This window comes from Neurospora hispaniola (genome assembly GCF_033458365.1).
Source record: "Neurospora hispaniola strain FGSC 10403 chromosome Unknown B0T23scaffold_5, whole genome shotgun sequence".
Lineage (NCBI taxonomy): Eukaryota > Fungi > Ascomycota > Sordariomycetes > Sordariales > Sordariaceae > Neurospora > Neurospora hispaniola.
The window spans coordinates 2,144,316-2,155,890 of record NW_026944410.1 but is presented as its reverse complement, the minus strand read 5'-3'; the positions used below and the strand labels follow the sequence as shown (position 1 = coordinate 2,155,890).

Genomic DNA, 11,575 nt, shown 5'->3' with positions numbered 1-11,575 from the left:
ATGGATGATGATGATGCATTGCTCGCTTACTTACCGTGTACTTTTCGAGCTCGGAGCTGACCGGCTTCAGCTTTGGGCATGAGATCGGAAAGAAAAGACCTTGTCTCCCTTGCGTTCGCTCGGCCGATCGATGTCACGAAATTGGCCCCCGTCTTTGCTGCCAGCATTGACACATTCTCCATGTCGAAAACTGATGAAACAATGGCCATGTCACAATGTCCGGGAGCTGCTGGAACGGTGGTGACGCAAAAAGTGAAAAAGGCGAATTCCACCCCAAAATTCCCATTCTCGAGTGGGGTCCGTGTCGGGACCTGGGTGGGGCCGTTGACAGCTGGTTAACTCGCGCTAATCGGTTCCTATCCGAAGTGCCCGGGCAGTTGGGCGGACCTGCGGCAGATCCCCCAGCCTGAGTCCTGCAGGGCGGCCCAGCCCACAGGAACCAAAGCGGTCCATGCCAGCTGCCCCTGATCACCCAGGCAGACAGCCTCAACCTCCAGCTGGCCCTTCAAAGAGCCGCCGAGTGCAGGTGCGGCCGATGAGGATCGGAGGGATCGATCGGTTTGGTAATCGAACATTCAGTTGCCTCGAAATGCCGATTGCCCGCACATGCCCCTTGCCTGATCGCAGACGCAGGCTGAAACGAGCTCACAGCTATCGCCAAGTGGTGGCAGCTTAACATGCCAGGAATACCAATAATGAAACTGCTTCCTTTGATGCAAGCTCGTTCGGTGCAAATTTCCCAAGGATTTTCTGTTTTGAGTTCTCTACCTCAAGGTACACTTAACTTCGGGCGACTTAACTTAGCTTGTGTCCCTTGCCGCAGATCCTTGGCTGCTCCTAAAAGGAGATGGACAAATAGATTACCGTCAACTGCGCTGCACACGCCCTTTCTCGTTCCAACCTCCAAACAGCACTGCAACTGTGCAATATCCCAATTACGGATCCTTTTCTTTCTTCACCCCCCCTTTTTTTCCTGCCGTAACACGTCCCACGATGTGAACATGGCTCGATGGCAGCGCGAGGAATGGCACGATAATCTCCCGCCCCCAAAACAGCACGGGCCATGGGGTGGCTTCTCCTTTTTGACTCACTTTGTTGGAACCTTGGATGTACCTAACAAAGGTGTGAAGCGTGAGCCTTCTGAATTTTCAATGGTGTTTCGCAGTTCTAGGGGTATCCATGGACGAGCTACAGTGACTCACTTGCTGTTAAATCAAGCAGAAAGCTCTATCCCTACCTCTCCCCAGCCTGCTCGAGCCTGCTTTCCGTGGGTTTCACTCCCGTCGGCACCGAATCCGAACCGCGATGTCGCCATCCCCGCCGCAGCCTTCCTGAAGGCAGGGTGAGCTGGGCTGACGATGCTAGGCGGACAGTGGCAGCCCAAAAGTCCAGACCAAGCCAAGACCGAAACTCCGCTTAAATTTTTTAACCCATGACGGAAATTTCGAGTTGATGCTGGCACTCTCATGAAGCTGACGCGAAAACTTTGATGGTCATCAGCCTCAATCAGTTCCTCCCTTCAGTCCATTGCACAGTCATAGATCGGTATCGATGGTATCGATCCGGTGGCTCCCGACCAGGAAGATGAAAGAAAAAAGAAAAAAGAAAAAAAAGAGATCCTCAATGTCAAATTTTAGAGACTTCCAGAAGAGCCCACAGCTGTCCCAAAAGTACAAACTAGTGTATGAGCAATACCCTGGAGGGGGAAATATCAAATTGAACAAAAATAGCACCAAGATATTGCCTATGGAGGCCATGTGTACGCAGGTACGACAAACATTGGCCCCGTTCCGCTGCGGGCAGCAGCAGAAGTCCGATCACGGCGGCCCGGGAGCTCTTGTCGCGGCCAAACATGTCCGCAGGCAATTTCAACAAAGTGAAAGCTCCATCGACTCACGAACCTCATCAGCGTCATCATCGGCCCAGCATGGTGCGTGTGCCGTACGGTACGGGGTACAGCAGAAGCTCTTCCAACAGGCAGCTCCATACATCACACGTTCCCAAAGCGAATACCAAGCCCCAGGGCAATGCGTCAAGCCGCGCCAAAGTTGTACACAGTAGACCAACACTTTGCCCCAAGGACTCCATATCGAGACAAGGATACGTGGTGTTGTCCAGCTCACGAAACTTTCAAAATTTGCAGCAGAATCCGATGGCGACAAGTGACACACACGCCCTCTCTTTCTGCACAGCAAAGCAGGGTCTCATCATGGATCCCTTTTCTCCCATAACATGTACCAATCGCATACCCTCACGTCATCGGCGTAAATGTGTTTTTTTTTTTTTTTTTTTTTTTTTTTTTCTGGGTCATGGCATGGCATTGACCAATTCGGTTGCAACAGCACCAAACGTGAAACCCTAAACCAAAAAAAAAATAGGGGCTAATTGTGACATTTGTAAAGGCCGAAACAAGCCAGTCTTCATGCCGAAAGAAAGCGAACCAAACGTTTTCCAAGGCAAGAAGAGACGCCCTCGCGCGATTACGGTTTCCGCACAAACGCGCGCTTGTTCTTTTTTTTTTTTTCTTGTTTCTTTTTTGTTCCTTGCCTTCATAGGTGGGCGCAATGCCAGAACTGCCGCCGCCGCCGAAGATTCCCGGGGCCGAATGCTGAGGTCCGAATAATTCCGATAGGGTGAACTTCATCACTACCATACCATTATCACCATTGCTCCTGAGGGCAGAAACACTACTTACTAATCTGTCATGAACAACGTGGGGGCTTCGAACGGTTCAATGATGCGGTCGTTGAAGAGTTTTGCTTCCAAGGTCCTTTATGTAGCCTCAATGTATGATCTCAAGGACTGTGGGAGATAAACAGCTTTATATAACCAGCGATATAGGGCGACCATCCAAGCCGCACGTCGCTAATCTGCGTGATGGTTAAATGTTCATGCAGTGAGTATGAAGCGGTACATATCATGTTATTATGCAACAGTGATGAACCGTACCTGTCTTGGACTTGCATTGCCTTGTTTTCTTCGATATACCTATCTCGTGTTCACATGTATAATCAACCAAAGGTCCTACGGTTCCAGTCTTACAACCTACACTACTGTGTACTGATACTGAGGTATGGATCGCACCGGCAAATCTTCTTCTTGGAGCTCTTCACTTGGTTGTTCGATATGGTTCAGCATTGAATACCCTAGTTACCTAGGTATCACCAGTTACACTTCCTTAGCTTCCATAATTGAAAATCAAATTGATATCGAGTCTATATCCCAAATTAAAACTCCATACTAGTAACTTCCAGGCTGAGCCAGGGTAGCCAAATTGTGGTAACCCCAATCACATTCCGGTACCGTACCCCGTGGCCGGTTTACCGTTCCGACTCTCAACCGCTCCGCCAATCATATGTCTGGATTCTTGTTTCAAAATTTCTTCCTCGACGAGAAGTATCACGATGATACTAGACAGGTTTTATGCTGCGTTATGCGTATAGTGTACCTCTACCAACGCCAGGCTGCTAACGTCACAGGACTATGTATGAGCTTCAGATCTCCAAACCAGCCAGGTAAGCACGTGTAATGCCTAACAGCCTGACATGATTCTTTCAATGATGCGATCAACTTGTTTCACGTGTTGACAAAGTGTAAAAGCCGACGGATGAGACATTCATCCGTTAAACAAAGTGGAACTTGGATCCCTCCGGCCGTTGCTGTCTCTTACTCGTAAATCCCGCCCCGGCCGATTCCCGGTCTGTAGTAACATCTTTCGGCGCTCCAACGGCCGCTCACTACCGGAGCACGTGCGGAGGACTCCGTGACAATTAGCCCAACACGGAATTTACGCACAACGGTGCGCCAACTGTTGGGTCCTGTGCCGGGTGACTACTAACGAATGCCCATACGAGCTCCGCCTAACTCAGCTAGAGCTGATGCCCAGGCTATCTGGGCCGTTCGGCGTGGTTCGTTGCTCAGAATTGCTGGTGCGAGAAACGGGGAACTTACGACAACCGAACCACATCTCCCGTCATTTTCAGCACCTCCACCTCGACAGCCCAGGGCCCACCAACTGTTACATATACACAGTCGTACCGAAACCGCGACTTCAAATACTTTGAAATAAAGGGGATTAATTAGCCCTTTTGAACTCCAACGCTTGTGAGAAGCATAGCGAGAAGAAAAGACGGATCTGCAATGACAGTACCACAGTGCACGATTACCAAGATACCACAGCGACCAGCATAATGCTGCCCAAAAGCCAGGAACCGTTCCTGACGATCAGCACTGTATCATGTACCGAATTTCTGTGATTTTTGTCTTCTTCTCTTCTTTTCTTTTTCCTTTTTTTCTCCGTCTTCAAAGGTTTTTAGCATAGTAGCCCTGACTGTAACCCTCCCTCCCTCCCTCCCTCCCGTCACCAGCCGAAGAAGCAGATCACCGTCCCACCTCGCTGCCCGCGCCCGCCATTCGGGACCTGCGCCGAGCGCGGGCGCGGGACGCCGGGAGCGCAGCACCGCACCCCAAGGGCCAAGGCCCAAAAACCTCAACCCACTAAAATGGGCGCCCACGAAATTGCAAAGTTCCAGGAATTCCCGTGATATCTTACGTTGTTTAGTGTATATGATCTCATGATCTTATCCCTCTCCCAAAAAGAAACCCGGTACATAAGTAGGATCTTGGATTTCAGGGCCTTGAAGACCTTGGCGTTAGGGTTCTCTATTCGGGTCCGCAATCCGAAGTGTTACCTTTTGACCCCGGCCGGTGAACTGCCGGCATCGAGTCAGTCCCTGTTGTTGAGAGATTCGGACATTCCCATCAAACTCAAGGCCGAAATCGCACTACATACCTGTTTATTACTTCCCGGATTTCGAAGTCTTCGATCAGGCCGATTAGAAATTCAAGACGAAAACCGTCATCAGCATCAGCATCCGGATCGGGATCGGGATCGGGATTCGGGACGCGGGTGAGACGGGGCAGTCCTTGACGTTGCGGAGCCGCAAGACATTTGAGTTTTCTGGGAATGCGGCTCCAAAACCCCCCGAGAAAAAAAAAAAAAAAGTACGGCCAGCTCGGAGCCATATCACTGCTAGTGCCAGCAAATACATACCTACAGCAAACCTACAAAGTCTCCGAACCCCGCTCCCCGACAGTCGCTCGGCCCTTGCGTGTATGCGCGGCTCTTGTGCCAAATTAACCTCCTCTCACGAAACTCACCGACCAGTACCTCAAACGCTGGGCTTGTCTGTTAGCATGGTGTTGCTGCACACGGTGTACCTACTCACAGGCCCGGGGGGCCGGGGAAAGCGGGCTACGGGGCTACGGGGCTACGGGCAGGCTACCAAGGAGCCTGGCATGTCCAGAAGCTGGCGTGCTTGGCGGTCGGGAGCCGTAGCTAGGCTCCCAGGAAGGCGGTAGGCGGTGATCGGGGAGTTCGGGCATCGGTGAAGGACCTGGGTGGATATGAAGCTCAAAGCGGAACCGGGACGAACATCAGGACCTTGACGGCTCATCAGCGGTAAAGCGCGGCTCAGAAAGGCTCGTATGTATGCGGTGAAGTGAAATGATCGTTGATGCCCTTGTCGGCCTCGTGATGTTCCATGTTCCAGAATGTGTGTTATCAATCTTCAGTGTTCACGTGGACATGGAGTCAGGGCAGGCAGGGCACATTCAGGGCAAGCAGGCAGTTGTGAACTCTGATTTTCACTTTCGCTCGCCCGTTCGCCCGCTCGCCCTTTTTCTCGCTGTTGTTTTTGACCTTGAGCGGCTCATCATCAGACACGTTAGGGATATTGAATAAGACAATAAGAAATTTTTCTTCTTTGTGTGCTTTCTAGAGAACGCCACTTACTCATCTATCACTACCAACCAGCCGGCCACGCGGTGTGGTTGTGGATTGTGGTGCGCGGCCGTCCCGTCCGTCGGCGTCTCCGCTCGTTTTCGTTTTGTGCCTTTCGGGTGCCTGCCCGACCACTTGGGTCGCGCCCCATCCGCATTCCCCTACCGTCATGGGTTTGGTTTTTCTGAGAGTGGGAAGAGGCTGAGAAGGCGCATGAGGCTCCGCTCCGCCTTTTTGCTTTTTTTGCTTTTGTTCGGCTGCTTTGTCCCGCATTTTCCTTCTGCTTCTTTCTGTTTTGGGTTATGTCTGTTTTGGTACGTTCCGGTCTGTCACTTTTTCCTCTAGGGTCACATTATGTATCGTAATGTGATGGGACCGGATGACTGGTGTGCCCAGTGAGAAGATGGACGGCCAGGCCACCGGACTTCCTTTTTATGATGCGTATGTTGATGGAATGGAATAGGTAAGAAGAGGTGATTGATGATCATCGTGGTGAATTCAAGGATTTGTGACCTGGGAGTTGGTGCAATGACTCCGCAGTCTCGCGCAAGCGACTGCCGCGGACCACCAACCAAACAGCGATCTGATGCACATGTCCAATGTCTCTTTGCGACACATGCCGCTATTTTCAACTCTGATTGCGTGGAAAGCCGAAAATAACCTTTCTGTGGGAGAACAGCATCTGCCTGCCGGCAGCTGTGAGGGGGATCAACATCATCCTTCACGACATGTCAACCAGAAGGATAGCAACATCAAACTTGCTAAACTCGCTCATCACGTTAACGGGAGCGTGACCACTTGTCGATGCAGGACGAGTCCACACCACGCAATCCAAATCATTTGAAACAGCATGACGGCCCTTTCAGAAATAGAATACATACATAGGTAGACGTCAGCAGTGTACGTATCTTCTCAACAACGAACAAGAACCAGATTCGCCCGCCTGCACCGCTTTGGGCAACGCTGGCCCTACGGGCCCTACGGACGGCGCCCCGTGCGGCGGATAAACATCCGCCCCACTCACGACGACTTGGACGTTTACACGAACCGCGGTTGGGATCGTTTCATCTGTGTACACTAGTGCAAGCAAGAGTATGTAGCTCTCTTCGCTGGCATTACCCCAGTACCCAGTAGTTGTCTATGAGGGGAGGGTGAAACCTGCAATTTGGCGTAAGGGTAAAAAGCTATGGGGAGATTTGGAAAAAGCTCTTTTCTCGTACGAGTTCGTGTACGTGCGTAGAAAAACCCCCCCAGAGGAAACAAATTCCCATCTCATTCGCCGAGTTTTGCTGTCGTACGCTGACGGCCAGCTGGCAAGCATCGTGGTGTTTCCAACTTCACCCCTCGCGCTTTTCAGAGGTTGGTTGGTTTAATAAATCCAATTACTCAGGGTTCCGGTTTCGTTTCTGTCAGTACGTACCTTGGTATTACCCCCAGGCCTTTTGGGGATCACCTCCAAACATATCGACTTCCTGATTGTCGACCTTCCCGAGCACCTACGTATGTGTGTGTACGGAGAAGACTTAGCTAGGTACCTAGTCTTCGAGCAGGAATGGGTAGACTTTTCGCCCAATTGCATGTCATCACAAAACGTATCGAATCGACGATCAAGTCCTCTTCATATGGTCGTTGACGTCCTGTGACCGCCGTCTATCTATGAGCTGTCCAAAACTCTCCGCATATGCGTTCCCTTCCCTTGCTTTTCCCACCCGCATCCTCCCAGACTCACAAAGCGAATCACTTCTTTCTCCTCGCGGTCCTCGTCTATCACATCAGGCAGATACTCCAGTGTCACAGCATCAAAGCGCCACCTAGGGGTTGTCGAGTTGCCGCCAGCAGGAGCCTATGAAGCTCTGAGCGGGGGTCTTCCTCGCCACTGAATCGGAGCACCACACGAGCATTCTTGCATCGTCACTGTTATCTTTTCGTGTGAGGTGCGTGGTTTGTGTGGTGCTCTCTCAACTTTGCATCACGACATGAGCCGATATCGGAAGGTTTTGTTGGATTACGGACGGACGGACGAAACAGGTAAGGGGAGGGAAAGGAAGGGGACCCATTTTCGTGATAGGGTCATCGTGATCTTATCCGCTTGTTCATCTACTTTTCTTTCTTGACTTCTCTCAGGGCCCGGCCCAATCCAAACTGGATGTCGGGGGTCCTTGGATCCGTTCATCGTGAGCGCCAGAGAGAGAGAGAGGCTCGGGGGAGGGGGGGAGGGGGAGAGGAACATGAGATGTGAGGATGGGGCGTCTTCTTCGGCCAAGCCTACGTAGCTTCTCTTCAAAGTCTTCGTCTGTGCCTCCCACAGAAAAGCTTTTTAACTTGTAACGTGGCCCAACGTTTTCTGACTGGGCTTCCGTCACTGGACCTCAAAATTATCCATGTTCGCGTGGCACAGCCCGTTTTTTTTTTTTTTTCTTCTTCTTCACTTTTGTTTTCTTTCTCTTTGTGGCCAAAGTGAGGCGGGCTCGGCGGGGAGGACAGCTTCTGGTTGGAGGCTGATCCCGCGAATTAGTTCAACCTTTGGGGAGAAAGCTTGAGAATAGAGAGGCTCGTTCGTTAATCTGGTTGGACCGGGGAATTGATGAGAGAACACGGAGGGACATGACTGGGGCCTACACTAGTTTACGCTACTGCAAAGAGAAGGGAAAGGGTTCCAGTTGGGTGAATTGGGTGGGTGAAGTGTGGATTTCCTCTTCTATTTGGGCGAGTGCCCTGCTTCGCAGATGGGTGGGTCAAACAATCCTGAGATATCTGGAATTGCCATATTCATGCCGTCCAGTTGTAAAATCCGCCGGTGCACGAGAAAGCGGAGAGGAGGGCCCCTTTGTTCGATTGTCAACAGCCAGAATAGTACCTACCTTTCTTCCTTTGTGCTGTGCAGTGGTCTTCTGTAGTGTACCTGACGGGAAGCCATTTGGAAAAGCTGCACTCCCCTGGTTTGCCAACTGCCATGTTTTTGTCCAAATCCGCCGGCGATCATCTCAATGGTGCCGTCTTGTATCCATATGAGCACACACGTCACGCAATACCACGAGTCACTTCCCATGAATGGCTGTGCTCCGTGTTAATGAATGCACCAAGGTCTAAGAAAGCTTGAGCTCTGCCGTGCTTTTGTGTGACAGAAATGGGTCCCTTAACTTGGTTGGTCCCTTTTCAACTTTTTGTTTGGGCGATCTCGCGGCTCGGCCCATTGGGTCAGGGGTTTTTGCCAAGTATTCGACCTATAGCCTAGCTAGTGTCTACCTTTATGTTACCAAGTCCAAAAAAAAGTCGGCGTTGGGCTTTAACGAAAGGGCGATCAATTCAATCAGCCCCTCCCCATTGTTCGGATCCGCTCCCCAAAGGCGAAGCAGAACTTGAAAGAAACCAACAGTTTGCTGGTGTCTTGGACGGGCGGAACATTGTGCGGAAGCCTGGCGGTCGGGCACGGAAATGGATCTCCGGATTTAGAAGTACCTATTCGTTCGTCTCAGATGGCGGAAGCCAATGGTTCGAGCACCGGACGAACAGGATCATGCAAAGTCCGAGACATTCTGAGTGCAAGGGCGCCTGTCGAATGTCATAAACAGCGCAATGCAGAATTGGCCATCTTCACAGAGTGCAGGCAGGATGATGCATTGGATGCGAAAGTGTTGAGCATGAAGACTCTTTGTATTCATTCAGGTCCATGACCAAAAAATAGTTCAGGATCATCTTTTTCGCGGTTCTTTTGCCGCTTGCAATGTTATGATATCCCGTCTCCAACTCCTCCGCTCAATCATACAATAAACAATTGCTATCATGGCACTGATAATGTTGTGCCTCTTTTAATATGATCCAAATGCCCAGCAAAAGTCCCTTAACAACTCATGCCAGAGCCGAGTCTGACCCGCGTATCCCATACCCATAGCTAGCAAACAACCAAATCTCCCGGCTTCCCAGATGCAAGTGCTTTGACAAAGGAAAATTGTAGTCGACCCAAAATGTATCAATGCGGTACATGGAATATCTCCCATCCCAGTACCCCAAAAAGCTGAAGCCCGCCCATGCGCCGAATTTCTTGAACTTGCGAAAAACAATCAAAAGCAGATTCCCAATCCCCGAGGTTTGACCCAGACATTTTTATGATGCTGTGCTCCGATGTATGCCTTTTTTGATATAACAACTGTAAAGAAACAAACGAAACAAGATGGCCGAGTCGAGTCGTGTAATGTTCTATGCTTGAACAGTGGTCGAGTGAGGTGAGGGGTATAGTCGCTGATAATAAACAAGGTAGTGGTGTGAATGGTGCGTCGATCTTTTTAGTTGGAAGATCGCCTGCGTTGCAGCCTGACGGACTCGAACGAGTGGGCATATGCTTGGAGCTCCCTGGCCGCCTTTTCAGACATGCCAGAGTGGCTGTGGCTGAGGCCCGCCGATGATGTGCTCTTCATGGAGCAAAGGCTAGTGTGCGAGCTCGAGGGAGATAGTGTCCTGCTCGATTGGGTGCTGAAGTTGGAAGCGGGGGAGAGGTAGGACTGGTTGCTCGATGATGTAGACTTGTTGAAAGACCAGTCGAAGGAAGGGCCGTTCAGGCTGGGGGAGCTAGGACCGGAGCTGGAGGCAGAGTTGGTCTCGTAGTCGGCCAGGCGGCAGGACTCGGAGCAGTAGGCAGCGCCATCATCAGTCTGCTTGTCGCAGGTGAGGCAGAACTGGAGTGCCCAATCCTCGAAAGACATGATGTCGGTTGTGTGTGGGTTTGTTGTTGTGTAGTCTGGAAAACTCGCTCGAGGCTGCAAGCTCAGCGTGGGCCGGGTGGGCTAATGGAGTGACTGGTTGATGGTCTGATTGACGCGAAGCTGAATTGGCTTAATTGGAAGCTGTGTCGAGCTGTTGTGGTGGTTGTTTTCAAAGTCCAAGCTGCGGGTCTTTCTCTTGTGTGTGTGTGTGCTGGTAGGTTGCTGTTGGTATTATTGTATTGTAGTTGGATTGCCTGTTGCTTGCTTTCCAGAGCAGTGTTGCAGAGGGAAGAAGAAGAGAGAGTGAAGTGGTGGTTGTTGTTGTGTGTTGATGCCGATTCTGGAAGTGAGGTTTGCTCGAAGGAGAGCTGGGGGAAAGTTGGGTTATGTAGGCTGTCGACCTTGGATGAGTCCGACGTGCGCCTGCCCTCCCCGGTCATTGCCAATCGTCCCAGTCAGTCCAGTCACTGCGGTGCATGCTGCCCGTGGGTGTGAGGCAGAGGCCCATGACCAGCTCGAAGGCCCCACCCGCGCCCACTCAGACATTGGCGCCGGTGGAGGTACGCAGATCGAGGATACACAGGGGTATCGTAGGCCGTAGTCCACACTCGAAAGGTACACAGTACGGCAAGTCTCGAAGCCACACGTCCCTTTCCACTTGCTGCTGGCCGGGGTGTGTTGGGAACTCACTGAAGGAGCAGGGGGATGAGGGTCAGGGAGTGGTGTGGACCCGGTCTCTGCCAGACTGGTACCAGAGGGGGTGCATCTGGGCATGCCAATCTGCACTATACGCAGTACGTACCTCTAGTATGCCTTGTTCGAGGGTAGCCCCATAGTGTTTTTCCCAGAGCGTGAAGTGACAACTAAAAGAGAGGTCGCACAGAGTTCTCAGAGGGGTACCTGAGGGGGTGGGAGAAATTTTCTTTTTGGAAGGCGTGAACTTAGCGAGAATGGGACCATGCTGGCTGGTCGTGGCACCACTTTGGTTCGTTATGAGCAAGAAGAGCGGGTCTGTCAGTCTGTCCTTGTGCTTGGCGAATCACTCGCCAGTGGAAGTCGCCAGTTGAGCCAGTCTCTGCTTCAGCTTTCCCTC

The 11,575-nt window shown here is 51.4% G+C and overlaps 3 protein-coding genes across 3 annotated transcripts; all 3 read right to left on the bottom strand.

The window, feature by feature from the left end:
• Positions 1 to 1,526: 1,526 nt before the first annotated feature.
• B0T23DRAFT_382242 (uncharacterized protein) lies at positions 1,527 to 1,852 on the bottom strand. The gene has a single exon (XM_062837319.1). The coding sequence runs from the start codon at positions 1,755 to 1,757 to the stop codon at positions 1,536 to 1,538; it is 222 nt and encodes a 73-aa protein (XP_062691852.1). The 5' UTR covers positions 1,758 to 1,852; the 3' UTR covers positions 1,527 to 1,535.
• A 4,402-nt stretch (positions 1,853 to 6,254) lies between these two features.
• B0T23DRAFT_413361 (uncharacterized protein) lies at positions 6,255 to 7,981 on the bottom strand. Its single transcript, XM_062839515.1, has 7 exons — positions 7,660 to 7,981; positions 7,512 to 7,625; positions 7,214 to 7,278; positions 7,029 to 7,131; positions 6,807 to 6,920; positions 6,554 to 6,641; positions 6,255 to 6,447 (listed from the first exon to the last, which is right to left on the bottom strand). The coding sequence occupies exons 1-7, from the start codon at positions 7,681 to 7,683 to the stop codon at positions 6,281 to 6,283; spliced, it is 675 nt and encodes a 224-aa protein (XP_062691851.1). The 5' UTR covers positions 7,684 to 7,981; the 3' UTR covers positions 6,255 to 6,280.
• Positions 7,982 to 9,922: 1,941 nt separating this feature from the next.
• B0T23DRAFT_166770 (uncharacterized protein) lies at positions 9,923 to 10,566 on the bottom strand. The gene has a single exon (XM_062832830.1). The coding sequence runs from the start codon at positions 10,480 to 10,482 to the stop codon at positions 10,066 to 10,068; it is 417 nt and encodes a 138-aa protein (XP_062691850.1). The 5' UTR covers positions 10,483 to 10,566; the 3' UTR covers positions 9,923 to 10,065.
• Between the last annotated feature and the right edge of the window lie 1,009 nt (positions 10,567 to 11,575).

What these genes read in the sequence shown, in the direction of transcription:
- B0T23DRAFT_382242 (XM_062837319.1), bottom strand. Translation starts at nt 1,757, where the DNA reads ATGGCCTCCATAGGCAATATCTTGGTGCTATTTTTGTTCAATTTGATA.
- B0T23DRAFT_413361 (XM_062839515.1), bottom strand. Translation starts at nt 7,683, where the DNA reads ATGCTCGTGTGGTGCTCCGATTCA. An exon ending in AATTTGTTTCCTCTGGGGGG is followed by an intron (nt 6,921 to 7,028) that starts GTTTTTCTACGC and finishes CTCCCCTCATAG; the next exon opens with ACAACTACTGGGTACTGGGG. An exon ending in GTGTAAACGTCCAAGTCGTC is followed by an intron (nt 6,642 to 6,806) that starts GTGAGTGGGGCG and finishes TATTTCTGAAAG; the next exon opens with GGCCGTCATGCTGTTTCAAA.
- B0T23DRAFT_166770 (XM_062832830.1), bottom strand. Translation starts at nt 10,482, where the DNA reads ATGTCTTTCGAGGATTGGGCACTCCAGTTCTGCCTCACCTGCGACAAG.